General features: G+C 42.9%; 2 protein-coding genes across 2 annotated transcripts in view; both read left to right on the top strand.

Annotated features, from left to right (window-relative positions):
- Window positions 1-27,116, top strand: part of LOC6595826 — a 30,854-nt gene extending 3,738 nt beyond the window's left edge. The window contains exons 2-5 of the mRNA XM_026989678.1: window positions 18,284-24,125; window positions 24,198-24,326; window positions 24,996-25,783; window positions 25,852-27,116. Of these exons, the coding sequence (XP_026845479.1) occupies window positions 18,293-24,125; window positions 24,198-24,326; window positions 24,996-25,783; window positions 25,852-26,082 (6,981 nt within the window). The 5' untranslated portion in view covers window positions 18,284-18,292 and the 3' untranslated portion in view covers window positions 26,083-27,116. The remainder of the gene's footprint in view (window positions 1-18,283; window positions 24,126-24,197; window positions 24,327-24,995; window positions 25,784-25,851) is intronic.
- LOC6595824 lies at window positions 848-1,213 on the top strand. The gene has a single exon (XM_002021265.1). It carries the CDS (start codon window positions 848-850, stop codon window positions 1,211-1,213), a length of 366 nt encoding a protein of 121 aa, XP_002021301.1.
- Window positions 27,117-27,397: the final 281 nt, after the last annotated feature.

Genomic DNA, 27,397 nt, shown 5'->3' with positions numbered 1-27,397 from the left:
AATTTGGATTTTTCGTTCCATTTGACACCTGTTGCCTCAGTGCGAATGGGTATTTCGAGATTACAAAACTCCGTTTTACAAAAGTTGAATGAATGCGAATAAATGCTACAAAATATACGATTTTATTTTAATTGGGTGTCAAAATGACATCAAAGGCATTGACACTGAAAGAAAGGGAATTCCTCAATTGCAAATATTATTTAAATATGTATTTAAATATTCAAGTATTGCTGTCCTACTCCTCTGGGACCTACGCGCCGAGCGTAAGAGCAGTGCGGGACGCCTTTGTCCTATCGCTTGATCTCATTTTTTTATCTGCATGCGAGCTTTGCCTCTCTCACGCATTGCAAGCTCTCGCCATTGCTTCCACTGCTCGCTCTCTCTCGGCAACGACAACTTTGTGTAGGGCGAGAGCAGAGGAGTTGCATATCACGAGCATCTTTCGACTTCTTCTCTCTATCGCTCTCCTGTCCTCCCAGCAAATGCAGCAGAAGCACACGAGCCAAGGAAAAACGAACGGGAGTCTAGAATTTGTTGTAATTATAAGGAGGGCCCGGCTGCCATACATACATTTATTCCTCTGGAAAGTTTTATGTAGGTGTTTCCCCAGGTGTTTTCATATCCTCAGAGTGCCTTGGAACAATTGCTCTGGCCGTCATACCAAATCGTTGTTTGGTAAATCAAACAGACCTCAAAACTCAGATCATGACAGTTCACCTACATCTTTCACATCGAAAATATACTTACAATATTTCGTCTACTGAACAACGTCGAACAGAACTTTCGGATTACTTGAAAAATCCAAAAATCGAAAAAATCAACTAAATTATAAATTCAAAGAGCAATAATGTCCTCGGGCCAAGAAGCCACTTTGCCGGAGGACCTCGGGCGTCATCTGGAGAGACTGCGGCGCACCAAACGCGAGCTGGTCGAAGAGGTGAAGCTCCTGCATAAGCGTGTGCTCAAGATCGAGAACTGCCTGGAGCTGCTTGAAGGTCGCACCGACGATCTACCCTGCACGTTCTGCAGGGGCCTGGTCTACCAGCAGAGCACTGTCCGGGCACTGCGCGAGGGGCTGTCCGCCAGCCTCGCCGTCAATGGCGATTTGTACAGCGAGGCCCATGGCCGGCTGATGAGCCTGCATGAGCAGATACGTCTGGCGGAGGGGGCTAGTAACCAAAACAACCGCAGATTCGGCGCGCCTGAAGGCTGAAGCTGGAAGACGCCTTAAAGAAGAATTTTTTCATTTTGCTCCCCCATCTATTGATATGTTTTTCTTTGTTTCAACAATACAAAACGCCCACAAAATGTCGTTTCTTATTTCGTTTCCCAATCCATCGCTGGACTGTCACTGTCATTCAACAATGGAGGTTTCCCCATAGCTCGTGCTCGTTCCCGTTCCCGTTCCCTCATTTATCATATTATTGTGCTTCTCTTCTCCCTCTCGCGCTCTTTTCTGGTTCTTCTATATGTAATTTCATAATTCTCCTTGATTAGTGTTTGTCGAGTAGAAAGCAAAGCAAAGCAAAGCAGAACGGAACTGAAGTAATACTAATGACAATAATCAGAATATAACAGAATGCGAGTGGGAATGGAATGGAATGGGAATGGAATGGTAGAATGCAAATGGAATATGTGTCACGGACCAGCTACACCTACAGTTGCGGTCAAAAAAATAGTCTTTCTGCTTAAAATATATTGGAAAGAAATAATTATAAATTGTATGTTTACTTTTCTTGGAAAGTAATAATAACAATTGATAAAAGTTGATTGTTTATCGAATGTAATGTTTGTAAAAGATATCGCAATGCTTATTGTCTTGACCTCATTTGTAGAACCATTGGACGTGATCGAATTTCATAATATTATTGTTTTTTGTTACGTTATACAGAATTGTTTGGGAGAGATGCAACTGGAGTAGATGTGAAATTCGAGAGGAATTAAATAAATAAATACGTTTGTATTCCGGTTGTATGTGGAAATGTTATGGTTAATTGTAGGTCAAGAATTTGAGAGATGTTATTGCAGCAATAAAGTAGGGAGAATAAACATTGTTTGGAATATATTTAAAGTTTATTTTTGTTTACATACATGCACAGAGATACAGCGATGAGGAAAAACTGTCAATGCTCTCCCATATCATCCATTAGTCATGGAGAAAGATATGTATATAGAAAAGGAGGTTTTACTCGAATTAAATAATTAATGTAATTACATATAATTTGGATTAATGTTTCTCTGGGGGGGACTTCTATTCTCTTTTGGGGATTCTTCCTTTAATAATAAGGAAATAAGGAAACTGGCGAGATATCACTGATGTAAATATCTGTCAGGGCCCCTTTCCTTGCTCTATTTATCCCTATTCCATTCTTATTTATTACTTATTACAATAAAATCTCATTTTGATGGAGAGTTTCCCTTGACTGGATGCAATTTTTCAATGAAAATCAATAGGGCGGACAAATTCCTCATAAAATTCCCGCTTTACAGGAAGTTTTACTCTTTTCTCTCCACTTTCCTCCTTTTACGTTCCCCCCCTCTCCCGCCCTTCTTCTTGTCACATTTCCAAACACTCATAATTTGAGCAATTAAATCATTGTATGACAAATTTACTTCCAAAAAGCAATGAAAAAAGTGCCAGCAACAACAACAATGACAAAACGAAACTGGCGGCATTGAGAAACCAACAACAACAACACACAGACACACAAGCAAAAGCAAATAAAATGCTAATAAATTGAAATAAAATTAGCAACAGAAGCAACAACAAGTAGAGGGAGAGAGAGAGAGAGAAGCACGACAAATGCGGTTGCTGTTGTTGCTTTGATATTGAATGGGGGGGAAATGTTGCTGATGAGGGGGAGGGAGCAGGCGAAGGAACACAAAAAACGCGTGTACATTGCGTTCGCATAGCAATGAGGCTGCGGAAGGGAGATGGAAGATGAAGGGGCCGCAGGAGACTAGAGCGAGCGAGCGAGAGAGCGGGTAATTGAATGGCAAGATATGGAGTAAGCGTGGGGGAACAAAAAGTGGAGCAACAGACTCAGTTAATGGTGAAAGAGCAGAAGAGTGGGATAAGACAAGGTGTATTTGTTGTACGCTCTCTGCAACTCTCTCTCTCTCTCTCTCTCTGGCTGTACGCACACGTCAAACGGAACAGAAATAGGCAACTTTCGTTGGAGTATTCTGCTCTAGCAATGCCTTACCTTATATAAATACGATACACCTTTTGCCAGTTGGCGGAAGGGAGTTGGCGGTGAGAAAGAAGAGCCGGCGGCAAAAGAATGCAGCGAGAGGATGAGTGGAGTGGTGGACTAAAAAGAGAGAAACAAAAAAGGCAAGCAAGAATCCCAGTGAATGGCGAAAGGGTGGGCGGAGTGGGGCGGGTGCGGTAAGCAGGGAGTCGGGGGAGTCGTTGACATTGTTGCTATCTTAAATTGTACCGCATGGATTGCTGTTGTTGCTTTTGTCTTTTGCCATTGCTTCTGTTTATTTGATTTTGTCATCATCTTCTGCCGACTGCCAGAGTGGGAGAGCAGCAGAATGAACATGTGGAGAGCACTAGACGACTCTTCTCTCTCACTCTCTCCGCTCGCCGTTCGCCGTTCGCCATGTCGTCTTGGTCTCGCCAAACGTTCGGCTACGGTTCGGCCTCGGCTACGGTTCGGCTCTCATTTTATGTATTACAACATTTTGTTGTTGTTGTTTTTTTGCGGCGGCGGCGGCGACATAAATTCTACAAAGATATAGTAGATACAGATACAGATACAAAGGCAGCCACAAATTACAAACACACTCAAGTACAGATACAACAGAAACGATTCACATTTGGCCCCCAAAGTGGCAACAACAACAACAGCAACAAAAGCAGCAACGGAACTCAATGATCATCATCATGATGATCTCGTGCTTGCGTGTGTGTGTGTGTGTGTGTGTGTGCTTGGCTTTTGGCGCTCATTTACGTGATTGCTTCTCTTTTTCCTACTCTTCTGCTTCTTCTTTTTCTTAGTGATTTTGATTTTTCTTCCCAATATGCAAATACTTTACATACATACATACATATGTATTTACATAAATATTTGTACTTTGAAATAGCACAACATTTGCATACGTTTTATGAATCAGTATTTTTCAACACTGCCGCTGCCGCTGCCACTGCCGCTGCCTTTTGTTTACCTGTATTTTAATTGCTGTTATTTTGAATGCCAATCGGGGGAAATTTATTTACATTTCCACTCTGTCATCACCTCAACAGATGAGAGGGGTATTTCTTGGGTATAGCCATATGGTCGGGTTACAGGGAATTTTTTAAAAGAAAAACCTATGGTGAGGGTATCCCAAAAAGAAAGAAAATGCCACCTTTCAAACGGGGAAATGAGAATCGATAAATCGATGTTTTATTTCACGAAAATTGTATTTCTTCTGCAGCATACTCTTACATACAAATTAAACAACTGCGGTAGCGGATTGTGTTTTTAAAAAGTTTTTATTTTACTTCGAACTTCACTGATATAGATTTAAGTAGAGGGTCACAAAGGAATTCCGGGCCAAGGGATTGCGCGATCTTAATATTTAGCTAGACTTTGCGGTGTCGCTGCTGGATCAAGACTGATTTGAACTTTCTGATCTTTGCATCGTTGATCCCTTTCGGGAATCGTTTTTCTATAAACATTTCAATTGATTTCGCCATCCCGAGTATTAGATTTCGTCATCCAAAGAGAGAACTGTAAAAGGCCTAAAGTGCAGGATCTGCAGAAAGCCGGGAGTGAGATTGTTTATGAGAAGCCGGGTGTGGGCAAACATTGGTTTTCCATTTAGGCGAGTGTCAAAGAATGGGATTGCGGCGGGGGCGCTTGAGATTGTACATCTTAGAAATCAATTAGGCGGAGGCCCAAGATTGAAATTGTTTTCGTTTTGGAAAACCAAAGATTGTTTACAACTCGTATAAGAGCTCAATGGAATTGGGTACGTTAACTCCCCCCATTCTTAAATGTTTCGTCCCGATACATTTTGAAGTTCTGATAGAGCTCTAATTTCTTCTGACAGTATTTGAATGTTGCTTTCCACTATTTCTTCTGACGGTATTCTTATTGATTTAATAAGTACAAATTTGGTTAATTTATAGCAGAAGTAAAATAACATTAACAATATCAAAATGATTAAAAATAATGTTGTTAATGGTAAGGCCGTATTACCTAATGTTATAAGGGGATTTAAAATATTAACATTATCAAAAGAAAATTGCTTATCATTTGATTGTATATAATCAACTAATTCAAAATCGCTATATCTATGATGCGATATATATTTTAGAATTTTACCCTTATCATTTATGTGGCTTATATTATTTATTACAATTGTGTTGTTGAATATAAGGAGATACGATCCTAACAAAGTAGTATTGTCTACGATATTTTTGCCTGAAACTAATATGGCACCATCCTGAATGATGTCTATTTCTTTGTTTTTTTTCCCTTTTTTTAGTGCAGTTGGCTTTAAAGCCATTAAGTAAATTGGTGAAACAGGTACTCTTTAAATTTATTTGTGCGTAATTGTTAAAAGTTTCACTTTTAAAATTATTCATTAAATAGTATTTCTCCTTACATTCACAAACTTTTTCACTTATAACTAACATTCCATCATTTTGTGAGATGGCTCTTGCATGGTAAAACTTGCAAATATCTTTAATTTGAGGATATTTTATGTAAATGATTATTAAATCTGCATTTCGAATTATTTTAACCGTTGCAATGTCCAACAGATCAGACAGTTCAACATTATGTTTTTCATGCTTATAAATGTCCTCTATTTCGTTTTTATTTAAAATTTTTGTATTGAAAATGTTTACTTTTAAGAGGGTTATGGTATCAACTAAATTTAGTAGGTCAAAAGTTATTAATTTTAAACGATGCTTTCTCAGTATCGTTTCTTCATTGAAGATGACATTCTTTAATGAATTTGATAGCAATTCAATTTCTTTGAAAAATTTGGAATTTATTACAAATTGTTTATTATTATTTTCAGTTAATTCATTTACTTTATTTTGTATTTTCAAAAAGTCGTCATGATCAGGGCTGCCTGCTATCCATTTCCAAATGGTACCTAATTCATTTATTCCCCTTTCTTTCCGTTTTGGAACTAATTCTGAAATCATTAATTTTAATAGACTTAAGTCCATTGATATTTCCCACTCATCGTCTGAATTAATTGATTTGTTGACATATTTGGATTCTTTATCAATTATCTCTCTATAAAAACTCAAATTAGTAATATGGAAAAGTTCAGCGTATGTTTCATAAGTGTAAACGTCTCTGTCGTCTTTGAGCAATAGATAGTCACTATGCGTATAGTCAATTACTTCCGCAGTCGTCAATATAACAAAAGTCAGTATTAGTATATTCGCATACATTTTCTGGAAAAAATATTTAATATTTGATGTTATCTTTATGTATAATTCTGTTTCTATTGTTGATTATAATTTTATTCGGTCGATTTTCCTTAACTACCTGCTTTTTGTATCGGGATTGAAGTTTATTTCTTTCCCCGAATTTCTTTTCATAGACTACTTCTCCTATTTTATAATCTTTTTCTCTTCTATCTTTGTTATGTATCTTAAGCATTTTGGTCTGAGCTTCCTTAAGTAATATTGGATTATGTTTGTGTTCTATTTTGTTATACAATATGTCATATGGCATTTGATTGGTCGTTGAATGTATCGTCAGGTTATATTTCAGTGCCGCCCTTATTATTATTTCTGAATAATCTGTTAGATTTAGTTCATCCTTGATGCACCGCGCTATTTCTGTTAGTGTGGAATGTACCCTTTCTACCTGACCATTTGAGGTGCTGTGTCTGGGATCAGCATAATAAATAGTTAAGTTACTTCTTTGTATGAATGATCTAAATTGTGCTGAAGTAAAGCTTGGTTCGTTGTCAGTCATTAATGATGTTGCTAACGGAAAGTGTTGTAAAATTTCCATTACCTTATTTTCAATGTTTAATTTACTTTGAATTTCCTTGACCACCAAGTATTTGGAATAAGAATCTATACAAGTTATGAATGTTAGGTTTTGGGCATAGTATATGTCTAAGTGTAATTGATCTCCTTCTTTTGCTGGAATGGGAGCTTCCCCAATTGGAATTTTTACAGGGTGTCTCCGATATTTGTTTTTGTTACAGATCTCACAATTTTTTATATATTCTTTTAATTTTTTGTGCAGGTTTGGCCAATAATACAGCTTAGTTATTTGTTTGTAATTTTCGTCTAGTCCTCTATGGGCTCTGCAATGTGTTTCTTCTATAATTATAGCTTTATCTTCTGAATTTACTACATCTTGGAGGAACTTTCTTGTGAAGAGAAATTTATTTATGAAGTTTTCCTTTAGCTTATTTTGGATAAGGTATAAATCTTCTAAAGTGCAGTGTATTCCTGTGGTTAAGTGAGGCTGAATAAATTCTTTTAAAATGATTAGCAGATTGTCAACCGTATCAAATTCAATAATATGTCGGGTATTTTCATAAACTCTTACTAACTCATGAACTGTGAATCTCCCTTGCGCTAATAGTAGCTGCTGTTTAAATTGGTTTAGAGGCTTGCTAGTCTCTTGAATGACGTTTTCGAAACTACTCTCTGCTGAATGCTGAGTATTTATGTCTGATTCTGATTCTGTCTGGTCGACATCACTATCTGTCATATGATTTATTTTAATCCGAGATAACGCGTCCGCTACTACGTTAGTTGAGCCTGGCTTATAAATGATTTTTGGTGTGAAACTTTCTATGAAGTAATACCAACGTTTCATTTCAACATTTGGATTTTTTTGCGACATTGCAAAGGACAAAGGTTGGTGATCTGTATGTATTTCAATTCCACTCACTCCGTATAAATAATTTCGCAAATTTTTTAATGCCCATACAATAGCTAATAATTCTTTTTTATTAGTAGCATATAATTGCTCGGTTTTACTTAAAGTTTTAGAAATAAATGTTATGGGATTCCCATCTTGCGACAAAACTGCACCTATTGCTATGTCCGATGCATCTGTGGTTAATGTGAATTTTTTATTGTAATCTGGTTGTACTAATTCAATATGTGCTATTAAACTGTCCTTTAAATTATTAAATGCTCCAATTGCTGGTTCATCCAGCTGTATTAATGCTTTCTTGGATGCCCTTCGTGAAACTTTCCCATTTACTCCGCTCAGATATTTTGTTAAAGGTTTGGCAATTGTGGCATAATTTCGGACAAATTTTCTGTAATACCCTGTTAGTCCTAAGAAGCTACGTAGCTCTCTGATATTTTTAGGAATTGGATAGTTTTGTATTGTGGAGATTTTGTCTGGATCTGTTTTAATGATATTTTGGGAAACAATGTATCCCAGAAATTTGGTTTCCAATTGAAAGAATTTAGACTTTTCAAGTGAAATTTTCATGTTAGCGTTTTGCAATATCTGAATTATATGAATTAGATCTTTATAATGTTGTTCTATAGTTTTTGAAAATATTATTATATCGTCCATATAAACGTGACAAGTTTTCCCAACTTGTTCTCTAAGTATATCGTCCATTGCCCTTTGGAAAATTCTGGGAGCGTTCGTCAATCCCATAGGCATTCTTAGAAATTCATATTTGCCGTTATTTATGGAAAAAGATGTTTTTTCAATATCTGATTCCCTCATTAAAATCTGATAGAAACCTGACTCTAAGTCAATGGCCGAGAAATATTTCGCTTTACCTAAATTGGCAAGGATTACTGAAGGATCTTGCATAGGGTATCTATCCGGTATAGTGTTTTCATTAAGTTTCTTAAAGTCTATTACTAATCTATGCTTAGGAGTTCCGTCCTCATTTACTCCCTTCTTTGGTACTACTATTACCGGTGAATTATATGGGCTTTTACTAGGTCTGATTATACCTTCATCTAACATTTTACTTATTTCGTTATTAACGAAATCGTTAACCGAATAAGCGTATGGATACTGCTTGCCATATACCGGTCTATCGTGTTCAGTGTTAATCTCTCCTTTTATATCCGTTCTGAACGGTAACTGTAAATTTATATTGGCATGGTCTTCTTCGATGATAGATACCATTTTCTCTCTGAGATTTTCTAAATTGTCCTCTTTGTAGGTTATTGTGTTATACAATTTCATTTTTTTCAATTCAGAATTTGCATAATTTTGAATGTCGGATATTTCTACGACGGCGCGTTCAGGATTTTTGCATCCCAAACTTTTAAATTGTTTATTGTCGGATAATTCAACGACGGCGTGTTCAGGATTCTTTAATCCCAAACTATTCGAACTTTTAGTGTCGGATAATTCAACGACGGCGTGCTCAGGATATTTTAATCCCAAACTATTAAAACTTTGGATGTCGGATAATTCAACGACGGCGGGCTCAGGATATTTGAATCCCAAACTATTGACGGATAATTCTTCGTCGGCGTGCTCAGGATTTTTTGATCCCAAGCTATATAAACTTCCTTCTACCTTTACTGAATCGCTTTTCATTTCTTTTTCTTCTTCAAAATATTTTTTTATTATATATTCCTTCAACGGAAGGATGGTTTTTCCTTCTATAAAGGTTAATTTGTTTAAAGAAAGGACCTCGTCATATATTAGTTTCTCCTCATTGTCTTTATAACTTAAAGTCCCCTTTCCTGTATCAATAACCGCTCCGATTTTCTTTAATAGGTTAAATCCTATTAGTAAATCTGCCTCCATTCCATCTATTTCATAAAACACTTGCTTTGTGTTGAAAATTGTTATATTATGGAAATATTTAATTATTGAAAACCCATTCACTGTAGCAACTTTCTTATAGATTGGTAATTCATTTTTATTGTCGTAAATTCCTTTTTTTATATAACAGGAAGTTGCTCCCGTATCTATCAAAACTTTTAATTCTCTGTTTATTTTTTTGTCTACTCTTTTTAGGTAGGGCAGACCTACTTCGGGGGCTGATCTAAAAAATGATCCTCCTCAATGTTATTTATCCTCATTGCTTTATTAGCCGGTTGTTCCGACATTTCGTTTAGTTTTCGTTTCTGCGCTGGATTGTCGTTAGACTGATTATTCGGGACTACGTTTGCCCTAAAATGCTGGGCTTGGCTATAATTGTTATTATTTCTCCTAAAATAACCGTTAGTATTCTCCCGATAATTTCTATTGTTATTATTTCCCCTGAATTGATTGCTGTTCTGTCGGTTCCGGATTTGTATAGATTCGTCTACCTCCATTGGTTCTGGGGCCTGATTTTGTTGTCTATTACCCAAGAAATAGGGTTGTCCCCAAGACATGTTATTCCTCTGCAAATCCCTTTTTTGGTCGAATGGTGAACTGTTAGTCCTAGGTTGTCGTTGGTTGAATCTTAAGGTATTAAAATTATTATTCCCTGAATTTCTGGGACCGCTGAATTGGTAGGCAAATTGGGCCCGAATGTTATTAGATTGCAATTCCTGTACCTTTGCTAAGGCATTCGGTAAATCTGGGGGATTCAATGAAAATAGGATTTCAGCAATGCCGCCGTTTAGGCCAGTGACAAAAATGCGTAAGGCATTGTCTCTAATTTTTTTATTTGATTCCTTGGTGATCTCACTGTCCTTTCCGTGAGTCATTATTGTCTTATTTATTAACAAGGTCATTTTCTTGTTAACCTCGTTATAGAAATCTATAATTGAAAGGTTCCCTTGTCGGAGAACGCTTAATTCCTGTTCTATTATGTAAATAGGTCTCTTGTCACTGTAAACAAAGTCAAGCCGTGAAAGTATGGCATCAAAATTTAGAACTGTCCCGTGGTTGGTCAGTGCGTCATGTGCTGGTCCTGTTATTTTGTTTCTCAAAATTGTTAATGCAATATAATATTGCTTACTTCCTTTCTTATATAACTTCACTGCAGTTTCTGCAGCTTCCCTCCATCCTACATATTGGTTTAATCCACCATTAAAAATTGGTAGGGATTCTATTACCTTCAATGTGGTGTCGTCTCTTATTGTCTCGTCTATTGTTTCTGCCTGATAATCCGATACCTGATCGGATTTAGTTTCTATTTGCTGTTTTAAATTTACAATTTGCTCTTGTACTTGTGAAATTTGAAGTGCTATCAATTGTTTGACCAGATCTGCTGTGAGATCGGTCCTTGCTTGAGAGTTAATCATTTTTAGTTTTTCAAAATCTAAAGTTAGCTGATCCACTTTTAATTTTTCTTATATGTTAGTTTTTATAATCTTATATATCCTAATTGAACTTATATATTTATTAATACAACTCTTGCTCACGAAATATCCGGTAGGGGTCGTCCTTCTTAGTTTGGCAGATCTTCGAACGGGTCTTCCTTCTTAAATTTCTTTGCTCAGCTGGGTCTTCTGGGGGTCTTCCTTCTTTGGCTTCGCTGATCGTTTCACTTTCTTTGTATTTTGGTTTTGTCGGTTTTGTTGGTTTTGTTTTTTTAAAAACTTTGGGTTTCTTTGGTTTTTTTTGTATTTACGAATTGCCTTGATTAGCTTTTTGTTTTATTTGTATTTTGCGTTGTATTTGTATTTGTATTTGTATTTGTATTTGTATTTGTATTTGTATTTGTTTTTGCACACCCTAAGCTCCGGTTTGTTTCCTTTTTATCTCACTTTTTTTTATCTATATCACACAGTCACTCCGCGTTTTTAATTTTGAAGGATTTATTCCATTAATTAATTGTCCTTCGGGTTTCGGCACGACGCAACACTTTTATCATTCGGTGCTTTTTAGACAACGTCGCCCCACGTTGGGCGCCAATTAAACAACTGCGGTAGCGGATTGTGTTTTTAAAAAGTTTTTATTTTACTTCGAACTTCACTGATATAGATTTAAGTAGAGGGTCACAAAGGAATTCCGGGCCAAGGGATTGCGCGATCTTAATATTTAGCTAGACTTTGCGGTGTCGCTGCTGGATCAAGACTGATTTGAACTTTCTGATCTTTGCATCGTTGATCCCTTTCGGGAATCGTTTTTCTATAAACATTTCAATTGATTTCGCCATCCCGAGTATTAGATTTCGTCATCCAAAGAGAGAACTGTAAAAGGCCTAAAGTGCAGGATCTGCAGAAAGCCGGGAGTGAGATTGTTTATGAGAAGCCGGGTGTGGGCAAACATTGGTTTTCCATTTAGGCGAGTGTCAAAGAATGGGATTGCGGCGGGGGCGCTTGAGATTGTACATCTTAGAAATCAATTAGGCGGAGGCCCAAGATTGAAATTGTTTTCGTTTTGGAAAACCAAAGATTGTTTACAACTCGTATAAGAGCTCAATGGAATTGGGTACGTTAACTTACACATACACACACATATACATATAGGAATCAGAAAATAATCTATGAATTATTTATAATATCTTTGTAATTCACACAATTGCCTTATTCAAAACTAAAGAACATTAAACAAGACGGTTTGCAATTATCTTTTATGTGTGTGTGTGTGTGTGTGTATAAACAATTATTTCTCTTTATATATGTAAATATATGCAAGGGTACATGGGTATAGATCTCGTTCAGAAACAATTTCTAACTATTGTATCTCAACGAAATCGAATGCTTTTTATATACCATTCCTTAAAAACATTTAATAAAACGCAATATGCATACACATGCATTTTCACATGTACATGTATCTTGTGGCCTGAAACATGAAAACGAAAGAGAAAGAACTACAAATGCCACCAGAATGAGGAATGGAACAACTTTCAATTCGGTTTGCCTTTTTTTCGTGTGCCACTTCATGAATGATCCACAAATTTTGTGGATTCAACTTGTATTGAATTCAATTTCTTTATCTGATAACGTATCGGTAATCAGTAATCAGCAATAATTAAGTAGCAAGACCTAAACCTCATTAGCCAGCCCAAAGATTCCTTAGAAGAACCATTTTTTCAATCCCAATGGGTTCCAATTTGTAGAAAGTTTTAAAGCAAATAAAAGACTAAATATAATAAAGTTTTATACAAAAAGGAACCATTTTTGTTTGGTTCTTTTTTTCTGTTTTTTGAGAGAACATTAGCCCGAGCCAGCAGCCAGCCCCCAGCCCCTCAGCCCCCCAGTCACCCAGTCGCCAGTCGCAGGCCGAGTCCCAGACCCAGCTGTAGATTGTGTAGAGGTCAAGGCTATAATGTTTCGTGCTTGTACATATAAACACATACATATCTGTGCATCTGTGTGTCTGTGTGTGTGTGTGTGCTGCGAGAGAATGAGGGTCTGATACGGACGATACGGAATAACCGACAGCAAAAGTGCAAATAAATTTGTGACGCATTTTTTTTCATTTTGTTATTGCAAATGATATATAAATACATACATACACCCGAAAAGCAACGCCGATGCCCATGCCCCGCGATACACACAAAACAACAAAACAAAACACGAACAAATACAAAAACAAAAACAAATACAAATACAAATGCAAATACAAATGAAATGAAAAACACGAATTGCGAACAACGAGAAAATAAGAAGGCGACGTAAGAGCACAACGAACTTTTGCGAAATGTGAAATTGAAATTATAAAATAAAACAAAGCCAAAGCGCGGGGAGGGGGATGGGGATGGGGCTGTAGCAAAACAACAATTAAAGCGGCAGGCAGCGGCAGCGGCAATAGCAAAACCAATAGCAACAATAACAAGAAAGAAAGATACACAAACCGAACCCATGGATACCCTTGAAAGAGTGTTTTTTTTCTCTTTATTTTAGATTCCCCCAAAAGGTGCACATAATTGGTGGTTCATGGGTCAAAAGCAACTTATCAAAATATGGCATTCATTTGTGGAAACAAATCCCACAGCAGCTGTGAAAACACGTTTTGTCTATGGAATAATAATGTTCAATTTATAATCCATTAAGTATTTGTGTTTGATTTTGCTTGAATTTAGAGGTGGACTGCCCCACAAAGACTTTCGTTGCGGATGTGCCCCGGTGGAAAATGCTAGACCCATGACCTCCCCTCCACCCCCCCGAAGCGCAGATGCTGGACACTTTCTTTTCATTTCCTTTCCGTCCGTGCAACTGACTCCCAGGGCCTGGATCCTAGCCGTTCTCGGACCCGGGGCTCAGGCGAGTCTTTGGAAGCTTGGGGTGTGCTATTTTTATTATTTTTATTATTATTTGCGCTACGCTTCGTTCTCGAGGTTTTTTGTGGCAAAGTCTGCCCATCCGTCCGTCTGCCCGTCCGTCTGTATTTGTTGGGTTTTTAAGCCAAGGCCAAAGCAGGGGAATTTTTCAACTCTTTCTTTTCCTTTTTTTGTTGAATAAAAAACCGCTTGCAGCTGTAAAATTAACATTTTTAAATGGCAAATATATGCAAAGCGAAGAGATAAAATATGAAAGAAAGAAAGACGGTAGCAAAAGGGAAATGCAAAAATGTTTGCTAAAAACACGAAGGAGAAAGCGAAATGATGGCCCGCTGCTGCGCCCGAGATGGACAATGGATAATGGATAATTATTTATAATTATTTTCGAGTTCATTCACATGAGGAAATCGAAAGGAAAAGGAACGTTTGTTCGCATGAAAATGTTAACGAAAACCTAAGGAAATGGCATGGAATTTCGAGATTGCTAATCGATAAATATGCACAAGTTTAATGAATTGAAAATAAATACATTTAAATGCATAAAATTAAATAGAAAATTATATATAAAGCAAAGGCAGAAAAGATAGAAGGAAATATTATGTGTATAAAAGAGAGATACCAAAAATTATATACAAAAATAAAAGGGAGAAAAAAAACTAAAATAATAGCGAATAAAAATAATAGGAAGATTAATTTACGAATAATGAATACAATTCCCCTTTACTTTTGCTCTTAATTTTATATTTTTAATTATTCAATAAACTCTTTAATAAGAAATAACCTTTTAAAAATCGGTTCCTTCCTAAAGAATGGTCACAGTCTTCCAGGATCTAAACATATTCGAATGCCTGTAAGGGCTATTTGGGATCTACAACATTACATCCCTTGGGCTATAATCGTAAATAAGTATTTATATTTCTTAAAGAATATTCTCGACGAAAGATGTATGGTTAAATATTGTTTATGGGTATTTCCGGGGAAAGGTCCACCGAGACCAAACAATTACCAACCATATACTAAATTGATGAAAACTTAACTTATTTAACCAATAAAATATAGTTTCCTTATTCTTTCATCTGAAAACCTATTCAAATAAGCAAAAGTTGACTTTTTTATAGCCATGTTTTCCCTTACTATTTTCTCCTATAAGAAAGATGATTTTTGGTTAAAGTTTTTCCTCTCAAAATTAGCGTAATATCGACTATTAACTATTAAATAAGAAAAAAAGAACTACAAATCATATTTGCGTCAAATTATAGCAGTGTTAAAGAGAGACAGCTATGCACAAAATTGATCAGAAATTCGCATCAATATTTTGCCTCAACTTTCGCTGAAATCGGAGTTTGAATTGAGTGCCGCTAAAACCACTTCCATTTATCCATCAAATAGTTTCCCAATAGTCGACCTTAGCACCGATTGTAGGGCTAATCAAGAGCTGGGTTATAATGGAGACATCGTTTTAAAAGGACGTATTTTGTAGACCTTTTTAACACTTGCAAAGTGTAGGATTGTCCATTAAAATGATTAATTCTCATGAAAATTTCGTTCACAGAAATACTTTTAATAGAATTTCAAAAGACCACCTTTTCCCCCGAATCTCTTTTGCTTAGTCCAGTTTCGATTATTATTTATAAATACAGAAGCGATTAGCGAATTCTCAGAACCAATTTGAGGGCTAAACTTGAAATCATATTGATATTGGCCGGGCGTTTAATTTGATATTTATTTATAGTTCTGTCGCTGAAACATGGGAAATATGTGGGGGGGAGCTCGAGATACACATCGCAACGCATCGCAGATACATCGAAGAAGTACATATAGTATAGAAAATGACAATTAACAATGTCGGAGGGAACACGCCCACCACACAAATCCGAAATTCATTTTGTTGAATAACTTTTGACGGACGGACGGGCGGACAGACGGGCGGGCACTCCTCTCCGTCTCCGTCTCCATCTCCGATCCAATCCGATATATTCGTTCCGTTCCGTTCCGTCAGCAATTTCTGGGCAAATCAAAATAGATATTTTTTGCCATGTCGCTTTTTTCTTTCTCTAACCCCCACACGTATGTCTATTTGTTTTCCTTTATTTTTATTTATAATTATTATATTTGTATTTGTTTATGTCCGAAATGATGGCCGTATCATTGTCTTCCCCCCCCACCCCCCACTAATGTTTTTATCTCTGTCATAATTTTGTCTAAATAAATGTTTATATTCCTCTAGATCTTTATCTATATCTATGGTATTTATTTATTTATCGCGGCGCCAACACGTGAATAGTGTTTTCGCACTATTTCGGTGGGTGATTCCCCAAAAACTGGATGGGGGAACCCTAATTTCGGATCCATCTTAGATCTGGAAACTCGAGAGACGAAAATTGTTCAACTTTTGATGCCCTAAAATGAAACTTAAAACTTTTATTAATTCGCATTTGAAGAAATCTGCAATTCCAAGAATAATTCTTAGCGGAAGATCGAATATCATTCGATATCCCTTGTTCTCAATTTTATGCAGAATTTTGGTATAAATTCGTTAAATGAGAATGAGACGGATGCCAAGCGGATGTTAAATTAGATATTTCGGTTCGTACGATTATTCTCAGTGCATTTCGATATTTGAATGGGCTTTGAAATCTGCTCCTGGCTGTGGCTGTCTCCTCTTTTCTTATGTGCCTTGTGGGCCGTTATTCTTGCCTTTTAACCATGGCCTTGTGGGTCTCAAAGATCATCCTAGGAGGCGCGAAGAGCCAAGTGCAGACCACATTCCAGACTGGAATTCCATATTTGCGTGGCTCCAGTCGGTGTTAAGGGGAAAATTGGTATTTTCCAAGCACAAAGCTATTCAAATATTACTTACAGACTTTCCCGGAAAACCCCCCTTGGATGATCTGTGTATTTTTCACTAGGAAAAACTATAATACCGTTCTGTGAACACAATTGCGTGGATTTCCCTTTAAATTTCTTGACTGTTTCTTTGTTCATTTTATACGAAAGCAAAGCAGAAATAAACTTGACATTGATTGGATTTCCTTCTCGGATAAACTGTTCCTAGTTGATGCGATTGCTGATTTCCCTCTAATTTTTCGCCGCCATATATATATGATTCATTTTGGGGGCATTTCGTGCTGAGTTTTTTTTTTCGGTTCATTGGAAAGTCTGTTTATTTTCGTTCACGTTCTTCAGAGAGTCGTTGAACTCTCTCTGTCTTTCCCTGTGTCTCACTGTTCCCGTCTCTGTCTTTCCCTGTGTCTCACTGTACCCGTCTCTGTCTTTCCCTGTGTCTCACTGTCCCTGTCTCTCTTTCTCTTATTATTTGTTGTACAAGGCAAAGAGCAGTTTACAAGTTTATTTGTTTTTAGCAATTTCATCATCGTTCTCTGGAATTTGTTCATACTACTCGCTTAAGCGATAAGTATTCGAATTTGGTGGTTTATAGCCGTATAATAAATGCTTTTGGCCCCGCTAAATATTATAAACAAGAAAATAAAGTGTGAACTTTTGTCCGTTTATTGTCTTCGGGCCGTAAACTAAACCGTTTTATGCATTCATTTAATTAAATCTATCGATAAACGTTGTGCAAACCGAAGTACCCCCTAAGGAAATTCGCCAAAAGATGGCAATGCCTTAGATTTGTTGCACAAATTACCCATAAGAGAAAGGATACCTTGTATCTTTACATTTTATGCTAGTAAAATTTAATTTTATTTCATAAAATAAAAGTAACTATTTTTGATTTATTTTGTACAATTTTTTAAAATTTATAATTGTTTTTTTTTATTAACTATATTTTTTCGTGTATTTATTTTTTGATATTCTAATTTATTATTTTTTTTAATTTTAATTATTTATTTTAGTTTATAATAATTTGTTTTTGTGCTTTTATTATTATTTCTATATTTTATTTGTAATAATTTTTTGTTGTTTTTTTTCTTTATTATTTTTAAAGTTTTTAATTGGTGACCAAAAAATGCAGATTATTATATTTGGTATATGAATTTTAAATATACAAAAATTTAAAACCATATTAAAAAAAACTTAAAATATACATAAAAACAAAAATTATTTTTATTTATTTAAAAAAATAGTAAAAAGTAGTGCATTGACCGATTCCGTTCGGCATAACTTTTCCCGCTTTTCCGCATTCCAAATAATATTTTATTAACTTGAAAATGTCTCCCATTTGTTCTTTCAGGCCACCACAATGGACCCCAACAGACATCACGAATATCAGACACATCATCAGCAGGCGGTGCACCAGTCAATGCCACCGCACCACCAACCACATCCGCATCCGCATCCACATCCTCCGCATCACCAGCAGCAGCTGCACCACCCACCACAGCAACCGCAACACCACCTCCAGCAGCAGCAGCAGCAGCAGCAGCATCCGCGTGGCACCACCGCCAACAGCTATGGGTCGCATCCCCCGCATCCTGGGGGAGATGAGCAGCGCTCCCGAACGGCCCTCTACATGATGAACAGCAGCGGAGGCCGGGGGACGGGGGCAGGAGCACCCCCGCAGTCTGTGCCCCAGGCAGGGCCTGCTGCGGCCGCCACGGCCACATCCTCAAGCGATCCGCATTTACAGTACTACACCTCCAATCGGGACCTGGCAGCAGCCAAGAAGCTGCCCCAGCCGCCGGAGCCGCCGCACCCCAGTTGGTCGTACAAGACCGGGCAGTCGGTGCCCTCGCCGGCGCCGGCAGCGGCCTCGGGTCTGCGCCATCACCACGGGAATCCCGCCATGTACCCCACCAGCAGCCAGCAGCAGGCGGCGCCGGCGCATAGCACGGCCTACTGGCCGCCATCGGACGAGCAGATGCACCATCAGCCGCAGCAGCATCCGCCGCAACAGCAGCAGCAGCAGCGGTACTCCTCCTACGGCCCGAAGGCACCGCCCGGCGGTGGCACTGCCTCGGGATACGGGCTGGAGGGATTCGGAACAGGACAGCAGCCAGGACAGCCACAACAGATCGGTGGCAGGCCGCATCCCGGCTATGGCCCACAGCCCGGGTACGGGACACAGCCCGGCTACGGCCCACAGCCCGGAGTGGGGGGCCAGCCCGGGTACGGGACTCAGCCGGAGTATGGCCTTCAGCCCGTGGTGGCCGGCAAGCCTGGCTACGAATCTCATCCCGGAGTGGGAGTGGGAGTGGGAGGACAGCCCGACAGCAGATTCGGCACCCAGACAGGGGCTGGCGGCTACGGCACACAGCCGGGAGTGGGCGGCAAGGCGGGGGGATATGGCGGGGCCCACAGCACGCAGCACCCGTCCACGCCCACACCGCCCACGGCCACATCGACCGCCCAGCAGCACCTGTCGTCGCACCACCAGAGCCTGTACATGCCGATGCCGCAATTTAGCACGGAAAAGTTCCAGACGACGGTCCACAATGCCATCGAGAAGTACGTGCGGGAGACGCCGGCAGCAGGTGGGGGAGCAGGAGGAGGAGGGGCAGCCGCCTATGGAAGGAGCACCGGCTATGGGTACGGCAAGACCTCCTCCTCCTCCTCCGCCCTATCCTCGAAGCCTCCTGCCGCCACCTCCTCCGCCACGAGCTACGTGAAGCTGGAGCCGGAGCACGCTCTGGCGGCGACCCTGCCGCAGCCCACGCGCTCCTCGCTGTACCACAATCCGTACACCACAGCGCAGCCGCCGCCGCCGCCGCACTCCGAGGCGCCGCAGCGGGAGCGCGAGCGGGACTCCTCGCCGGCGATGGCCGCCGTGGCGACGCCCCCCCACGGCTATCCCACCAAATACGGGAAACTCCTGCAGCAGCACGGCACGGGAGCGGGCACGGGAACGGGCGCCACGCCGTACTCCTCGTACTACCACCACGGACACCACGGCACACCCTCGCCAGCGGCCGGAGCCGTGGCCTCGCCCACTCCGCCCGCCCCGCCGCCACCACTCGCCAGCCAGCTGGCCTCCGCCTCCTCCTCCAGCAGCAGCAGCACCACCACGCTCCAGGTCTACCCCCACGGACCGGACATCTGCTACCAGCCGGTGGCGGCTGCCCAAACCCAGAGTCAGGGGCATCCCGCGGCCGCGGCCAAGAAGTCGCCGGCGGTGGCGAAGCCCAATTACCGGGCGCTGATCAACGACATGCTGAAGCGGAACACCGCCAGCGAGCAGGAGCTCAATCTGCAGATCATCAAGAAGACCCTCAATATGGAGCCGCCGCCACGGAACCATGTCCATGCCCTTCCGGCTGCCACAAGGGTCATCCAACAGGTGGCGGCTCCCGCACCAGCGCCAGCACCAGCCCCAGCCCCAGCACCCGCGCCTGCACTCTACTCCCCACTGGATCTGTCCATGCGAACGGTGAAGCAGACGGCCGACTCCACGGAATACAAGTACCAGCGTCCCCACCAGACGACGGAGTACAAGGCCGCCCTGCAGCCGCATCTGGCGGGAGGAGTGGGCGGAGCCGCAGGAGGAGGAGGAGGAGGATTGGGTCTACCGAGATTCGACATCACAGCGAGCTTCTCGGCAGCAGCCAACCGGGGGACGAGTCCCGCGCCCACGGCTGTCATACGACAGGCCCCAGCCACAACAGTTCCTCATCTGCCGCCTGTGGCTGCTCCTGCTCCTGCGTCCGACCCTGTGGCGCCTGCTTTGGTGATCAAATCCCTGCAGCAGATGCGTCCCAGTGTGCTGGAGACGAATCCGTATGCCAAACGTCAGCACCAGCAGCAGCACCAACACCAGCATCTGCCCCCCGAGACGAGCATCATTCAGGTGCTGCCCAAACCCCTGCCGCAGCTGATGGAGCTCACGCCTGCGCCTTCGCCCTCTCCATCGCCCTCGCAGTCGCCATCGCCCAGTCCGCAGCACAACAGCAGCAACCCGAACTATCTGGGCCGGAAGCGGCATCTGCAGGAGTACAACCAGGCGGCGGCCAAGCAGGCGCGTCTGGATGCAGCCATGGAGGCGGCTGTGTCCGCTCCAGTGCCGGTGATAGCCGTCAACGAGCAGGCGCTGGCCGCCAAAAGAGAGCGCGAGCGCGAGCGGGAGCGCGAGAGAGAAAGGGAGAGGGAGAGAGAGCTGCAGCCCGAACCGAGCACGTCCTCATCCTTCTCCGTCATGTCCATGTCCGTGCCGATGGCTATGCCCAAGGCAGAGCCACGCATCCGTACAAAGGCGGAGTTGAAGGGATTCACGTTCACGCCGCCCGTGCTGGTCACCTCAACGACTCCTGCCACCAATTCAGTATCAGTAGCACCTGCGCCTCCGCCACCAGTGGCCAACCTCCTTCCGCCGCCTCCTGCAGTCACAGTCGCAGTCGCCCGGACGCCGCCGAACCACCAGGTGACGAACCACATACAAATCAAGCTGGAACCGGCACCACCTCAGGCGACCACCAACCATCCGGGTGGAGCAGATCTCGGACTCCTCGAGGAGGATCTGGGCTGCAAGAGCAGCCTCCTGGACTGCTGGGGCAGCACCTGCAACAACCTGGTGGAGCAGCTGCTCAGCAAAGCCCAGCCCAGCCCGGCGGGGACTCCGGCATGCGGCAGCAGCAGCATCAAGCTGGAGCTCAGCGAAGATGATCTCCCCGTGGCACGGATCCTCAAGCGGCAGCCAGCAGCAGCAGCAGCAGCAGCAGCGGCAGCCGCAGCCGCAGCAGATGGGGAATCAGCGGCCACCACAACCACCCAAGTGACGACGACGACGAATGGCATCGGCTCCTCCCTGGACAACGGCGGGGGGGCCCAGAAGAAGCTGAGCAAAGTGGAGCGGGAGAAGAAGCGGCTGCAGCAGGAGCAGAGGATCGCGGCCAGGCTGGCGCCGAAGGCGGGCCAGAGCAGCTCCTCGGAGAGCGACACCACGGAGCTGCACAGGCGGACCACCGAGCGGCAGAAGAAGCCGCTGCTCATGCGGAAGGGCCGTGCGCGGCAGAGGTCCCTGGGTGGCCAGACGGGCAAGAGCAGCCAGCAGACGGGCCAAAGCACCGCCGAGGATGCAGCCGCAACGGCAACGGCAGTGGCAGTGGCAGGGGCAGGGGCAGGGGCAGGGACAGTGCCAGTGCCAGAGAAGGGTGGCAGCCAACCCTCCACCAGCGAGGAAAGGGAGTCCAAGAAGGAGTCCGCAAAGCGGGAGGCAGTGCCGCCTCCGTCCGACGGCAACAAAGTGAAGTACGAGGAGACGGGAAAGGCCAAGGGCAAGGCCAAGCAGGAGCAGAGCCAGGAGAACAGCAGCTCCAGCGACGAGGAGGAGGAGGACGAGGAGGAGGAGGAGGAAGACGACCAGGAGGAGGACGAAGAAGAGGAGGCGGAGGCGGAGACGGAGGGAAGGAAGAAGGAGAAATCGGCCAAGACTCTGACCCACAAAAAGCAACAGCAGTCGAATCCCCCCCTCAAGAACCGCATCCTGAACACGATGACCCGCTCGAAGCATCGCAAGGAGCTGGAGCTGCAGCTGGCCAACAGCAAGGTGCTGCGCAACGACAAGATCATCCGCAACTCCACCACGAAGATCAAGCGGAAGTACGTGCGCAAGGTGGTCGACAGCAAGAAGGAGATGATGGTCACCCGTCTGCGGAACAAGCGCGGCCTGGACGCGGCCATCGACTCGAACAGCAGCCAACAGAACGGCCGAACGAAGCTCAAGGGGAAGCAGCAGCAGCAGCAACAGCAGTCCGCAGGAGGAGGTCCTGGCAAGACCAAGACCTCGCCACAGCAGCAACTGTACCTGGAGGAGTATCGCTACAAGGTGGCCCTGAAGATACCCCATCGGCTGATCTCCATCAACAGGCTGAATAAGGTGGCCGCCTCCCTGCCCGACATGGAGCGGCGGGACATTAGCCAGGAGCTGGCCTGCTTCAAGAGCCGCGGCGGTGCCGCAGGCAGAACCCGGACAAAGGCCGCCAGCAAGCAGCACCAGGAGAACACGCCCAAGTCCATCATCGATGTGCTCCACCTGCGCGTGACCAACGGCAGCAGCGCCGCCAGCAGCATCAGCAAGGCCACGGTCTCCATATCGGCACCGGCCTCCACCAACCTGCAGCTGCACAGCGAGACCTCACAGACCTCCGCCTCGAACTCCCTGTACGAGCAGCCGCAGCAGCAGCAGCAGCTGCAGCAGGAGGCGCCACAGCCGCCGAGCAGCGCCGAGACGACGGGCTGCCTGGACGATCCCAGCAGGCGGCACTTTAGCATCTTCGACACCAAAGTGCTCCAGAGCAAGACCCGCACCGAGTCGAAGCTCCAGCAGCGGCGCGAGATCATACGCGAGATATTTGTGGGTCCGGAGCGGCCAGCCTCGGCTCCGCCAGAGTGCGCCCAGGAGGCGGGCGGCGACCACGAGGAGGAGGCGGCCATCAGCTACCAGAAGTACGAGGAGTTTCTCGACCAAATGAACAGCATTATAAGCGCCAACGGCAACAAGCTGCTGGCCCGCAGGACCCTCATCGAGGACAAGCAGCAGCAGCCCTCCTCCGCCACGCAGTGTCCGCACAAGCGCAAGTACCTGCGGCGCAAGGGCAGCTCCGGCTTCGACTACATACGCAAGAAAAAGCGGCCGGCCACCAGTCAGCAGAGTCACAATCAGTCCTCCAGCCATGCCCCATCCAATCAGCATGTGCTCTCCGAGCACAATCAGAGCGCGGCCGACGAGCGACTGGACGACACGGACAGCACCATTGCGGGCAGCTCCCATCTGCCGGCGAAGGTCAAGACCGAGATGGATGTCCTGCGCGAGATCCAGAAGTGGGTGCTCAACAAGGGCGTGGGCCAGAGCACGATGCACAAGGCCGCCCGCCAGGGACTGATCGATGTGGTGGTCTACTGCCTGGATCGCATGCACATGAACCCCGACCAGAAGGACAACGCCGGATACACGCCCCTGCACGAGGCGTGCACCCAGGGCTGGCTGGAGATCGCCCGCATCCTGCTCCAGTTCGGGGCCAATCACTCGGAGGCGGCCCAGTCGGGCATCCGTCCGCTCCACGGAGCCATCGAGAACGATCACGAGGAGGTGGTGCGACTGCTGCTCTCCTACGGAGCCGATCCGTTGCTGGCAACGTACTCAGGTGGGTATTTGTTGGATTCCCCCCACGAACCAGACACAATATCTAACATCTTCCTTCCTTGCTTTTGTCCAGGTCAAACTCCGCTGGCGTTAGCTTCAAGCAAGCTGATGAGTGGCATTCTGAGCGATCACCTCAGCGATGCACAAAGTGCCGCCGCTGACATTCATCCAATGCGATTCCAAGGACCATGGGACATATTTGGTGAGTGCAACACCGGCAGCTGGAGATGGAAATGGAAATGGAAGGAGTCGACAGTCAGAAAACTCAAAGATGGCATCTCCAACGGTTATCCATAAGCAGAGATAGCATTTAGTATTTTAGCTCTCATCAAACATTGAATTATTGGTTTATCGTAGGAACCAATGGGAACATCTGGCCTTTGGACCGATTCTTCCTATGGCAGCTCTATAATATAGATGTCCGATGCGCCCGAGTTCTTTTAAGTCATTAAAGAAAGCTACATGCAGTTAGATACAGATAGTTTTAAAACACGGACAGCTTATCTTAGCTTCGCCCTCCTCTTTCACCTAGTGTAACATATAGTATAGCCAAGGCCTCGTCCTTAGAGCTGATAAGTTGGGCAATCCGCTTTAATTAATATCCGTGTAGACGTAGCCATGTCTGTCCATGGTAGCACACTTCCATTGGAATCACATGCACATCCACAGATGATAAGAATGAGCTTGATTCGTTGTACAAATTTCGCATAAGCGAACGGACACATGAGCCGCGAGCCATTCGGAACTCGTTCGATATTTAAGTCTAGTCTCTGCATCTAATGATAATCTTCCATTGTGAGAGTGCGCCTGTCTGTTTGTACCTGAGATGCCATGCTAATAATCTGCTGTATCTTTTTGAAATCTCTTTCAGATGCTAAGGAATACGGTTATGATATATTCGATAATGTACCGAACACAGCTTGTGATAAGAGCCGAGCTCTACGTAGAGAAAGGAAAGAGGTGAAGCAGCAGCAGCAGCAGCAGCAACAGAAGTTCTGCAGCAACGTAAATGGCAATGGAAGTGTACTTTTGCCAGCCAAAAAGGAGGAGCAGCAGGAGGAGTCTGAGAAGAAGGTGGAGACAACGATTAAGCAGAATGGGGAGAAAAGTGCAACAAAGACTGGAATAAATGTAGCAGCAGCAGGAGCAGGAGCAGCAGATGCAACAACCACCACTACTTCTGCGGCAACAGCAATATCAACAGCACGGATGATGGTGAAAATGGAGCCGGGAACCGAGGAGGACGAGCGGGTCGAGCAGCAGGAGGATAGCAATAACAATAAAAACAACAACGAGGCGGAGCTGAATGCGAATGTTGAGAATAATTTAGTAACAAGCGTTGTGACTGTGAAGAATGAAGTGAAGAAGGAACTGGATGTGGATATGGATGATGTGGATATGAATATCGATAGGGAACGAGAAAGGGAACGAGAACGAGAACGGGAACGAGAACGGAATAGACTTGATGACATGGATCTGGCGGAGAGCGAGACAATGGATGATAGTGAATTGAATGGTGATATTTTTGAATTTGAAGAGGCCGATGTGCCCCTGCCACCACTGTACTTGCTCAAAGACGAGGGCAGTGACAAATGGGTACTACTGAACGATTTGTGCAATTTACTTAAAGTTAAATCCAAGGATACGCTCCTCAACAAGGTACGCTATACCACATACGCCCACGTGTATTCCATGCATTGAAATTTCTCTCCTCTTTCTCCCAACAGCTCTGTCCGAATAATAACAACAACAACAACAACAATGCGTTGGCCAACAGCCAGAAGCAGCTGCTGCGGGAGTTCAAGATCGATGATTTCCTGGAGAAGGCCACCTGCCTGCAGCTGCTGTGCGCCGGCGAGAAGCTGAACATGTTCAGCTCCTCGAAGGTGGTGCTCATCAAATACAACGACAGTGTCAAGAGCTTGTTGGGCGTCAAGACAATTTTAATGAAATTTTAAACAGAGATATACAAAGGATACTATACTATATGTAGGAACCAGAACGATGGAGAAGGAGAAGGAGAAGGAAATGGAGATGGAGATGGAGGAAACGGGAACGGGAACGGGAACAGAACCCCCTAGATAAATTATGAACAGAGAATTATGAACCCTACTACCCGACTAACGTGCGTAAGGAGAGCAAACAAATTTGAAAGAAACAAAAACTATTAGTACGAATATAATTGTAGCAGCGATCTAAATGTATATACGATATTTGCGGTATATATTTTAGCTAGTAGCTAGTTTTTACCACACATACACACGTCTTTGTCTTTGGAAGATGGAAGATCTTTTTTAAAGGAAATTAAATTAGAGCTAATGCAAAGTGATACAAAGGTGCTATACACACTCAAAACGAAGAAAAACGAAAATGGGGAAAATGCAAAAATTCGATGCAGATCGAGACGATGTAGAGCGGAATACGGAGAGAGATATGGATGGGGATGGGGACGGGGATAGGGATAGGGAGAGTGAGAATATTGATGAAATCTGGAATCTATTGCAAATTAGAAAGTAGAACAAACGGAAGGAAGGATGCTGTAAGAGAGTCGATAGACAGACAAACAGACGGACACACGACAAAATGTATGCCAGCCAAGCAGCTAAATATAGTAAATATATATATATATATATATTGTATATTGTATATCTAGGGATAATGTGTAATCTATGGTTTTAAAACAAGCAAAAAGCAACAACAAATTAGCAAAAGTATAAACGTAAGGCGTAATTATTACAACATATATATATATGTATATATATATATTGTAATCAGATTAGAGAGAGAGAGAGAGAGAGAGAGGAGTATTTATGTATTATGTATTTTTAAACGAAATTATTAACATAACGTACAGATCCAACTATAATGTAAATCAATTTTCAGATAGGTTTGTAATTTTCTATGTATGTATGTAATTGTCGTGCGTAAGTTTTGTGCAACTATAAAAACAAACAGAAACCATACAATAAAAACAAAATAAATGAAATGTGAATTTTTGGCAATTTGAAAATGTTTTGTGTTTCTTTTGTTAAAGAAAAAAGATAAATCCCAGTAAACACACATCAAAAACTACATTTATTCTTAACCTGATTTTAATATAACTTATTGAAATATTTTCCCAAAAAGCATGGGAAATAAAAACCCACTGGATCTACATTTGAGACTAAATAAGCTCCGCTAGAAAACACGTCGTGTAACACAATATATCACATATGTATTTATTTAGAATATTCAAAGCGGTTCTGTTGAGTTTTCCCGATGTATGGTGTGGTA

The sequence above is a fragment of the Drosophila persimilis genome, unplaced genomic scaffold (assembly GCF_003286085.1).
Source record: "Drosophila persimilis strain 14011-0111.01,24,50 unplaced genomic scaffold, DperRS2 tig00000431-arrow-pilon, whole genome shotgun sequence".
Classification (NCBI taxonomy): Eukaryota; Metazoa; Arthropoda; class Insecta; order Diptera; family Drosophilidae; genus Drosophila; species Drosophila persimilis.
This window is presented reverse-complemented; position numbering and strand designations above follow the sequence as displayed.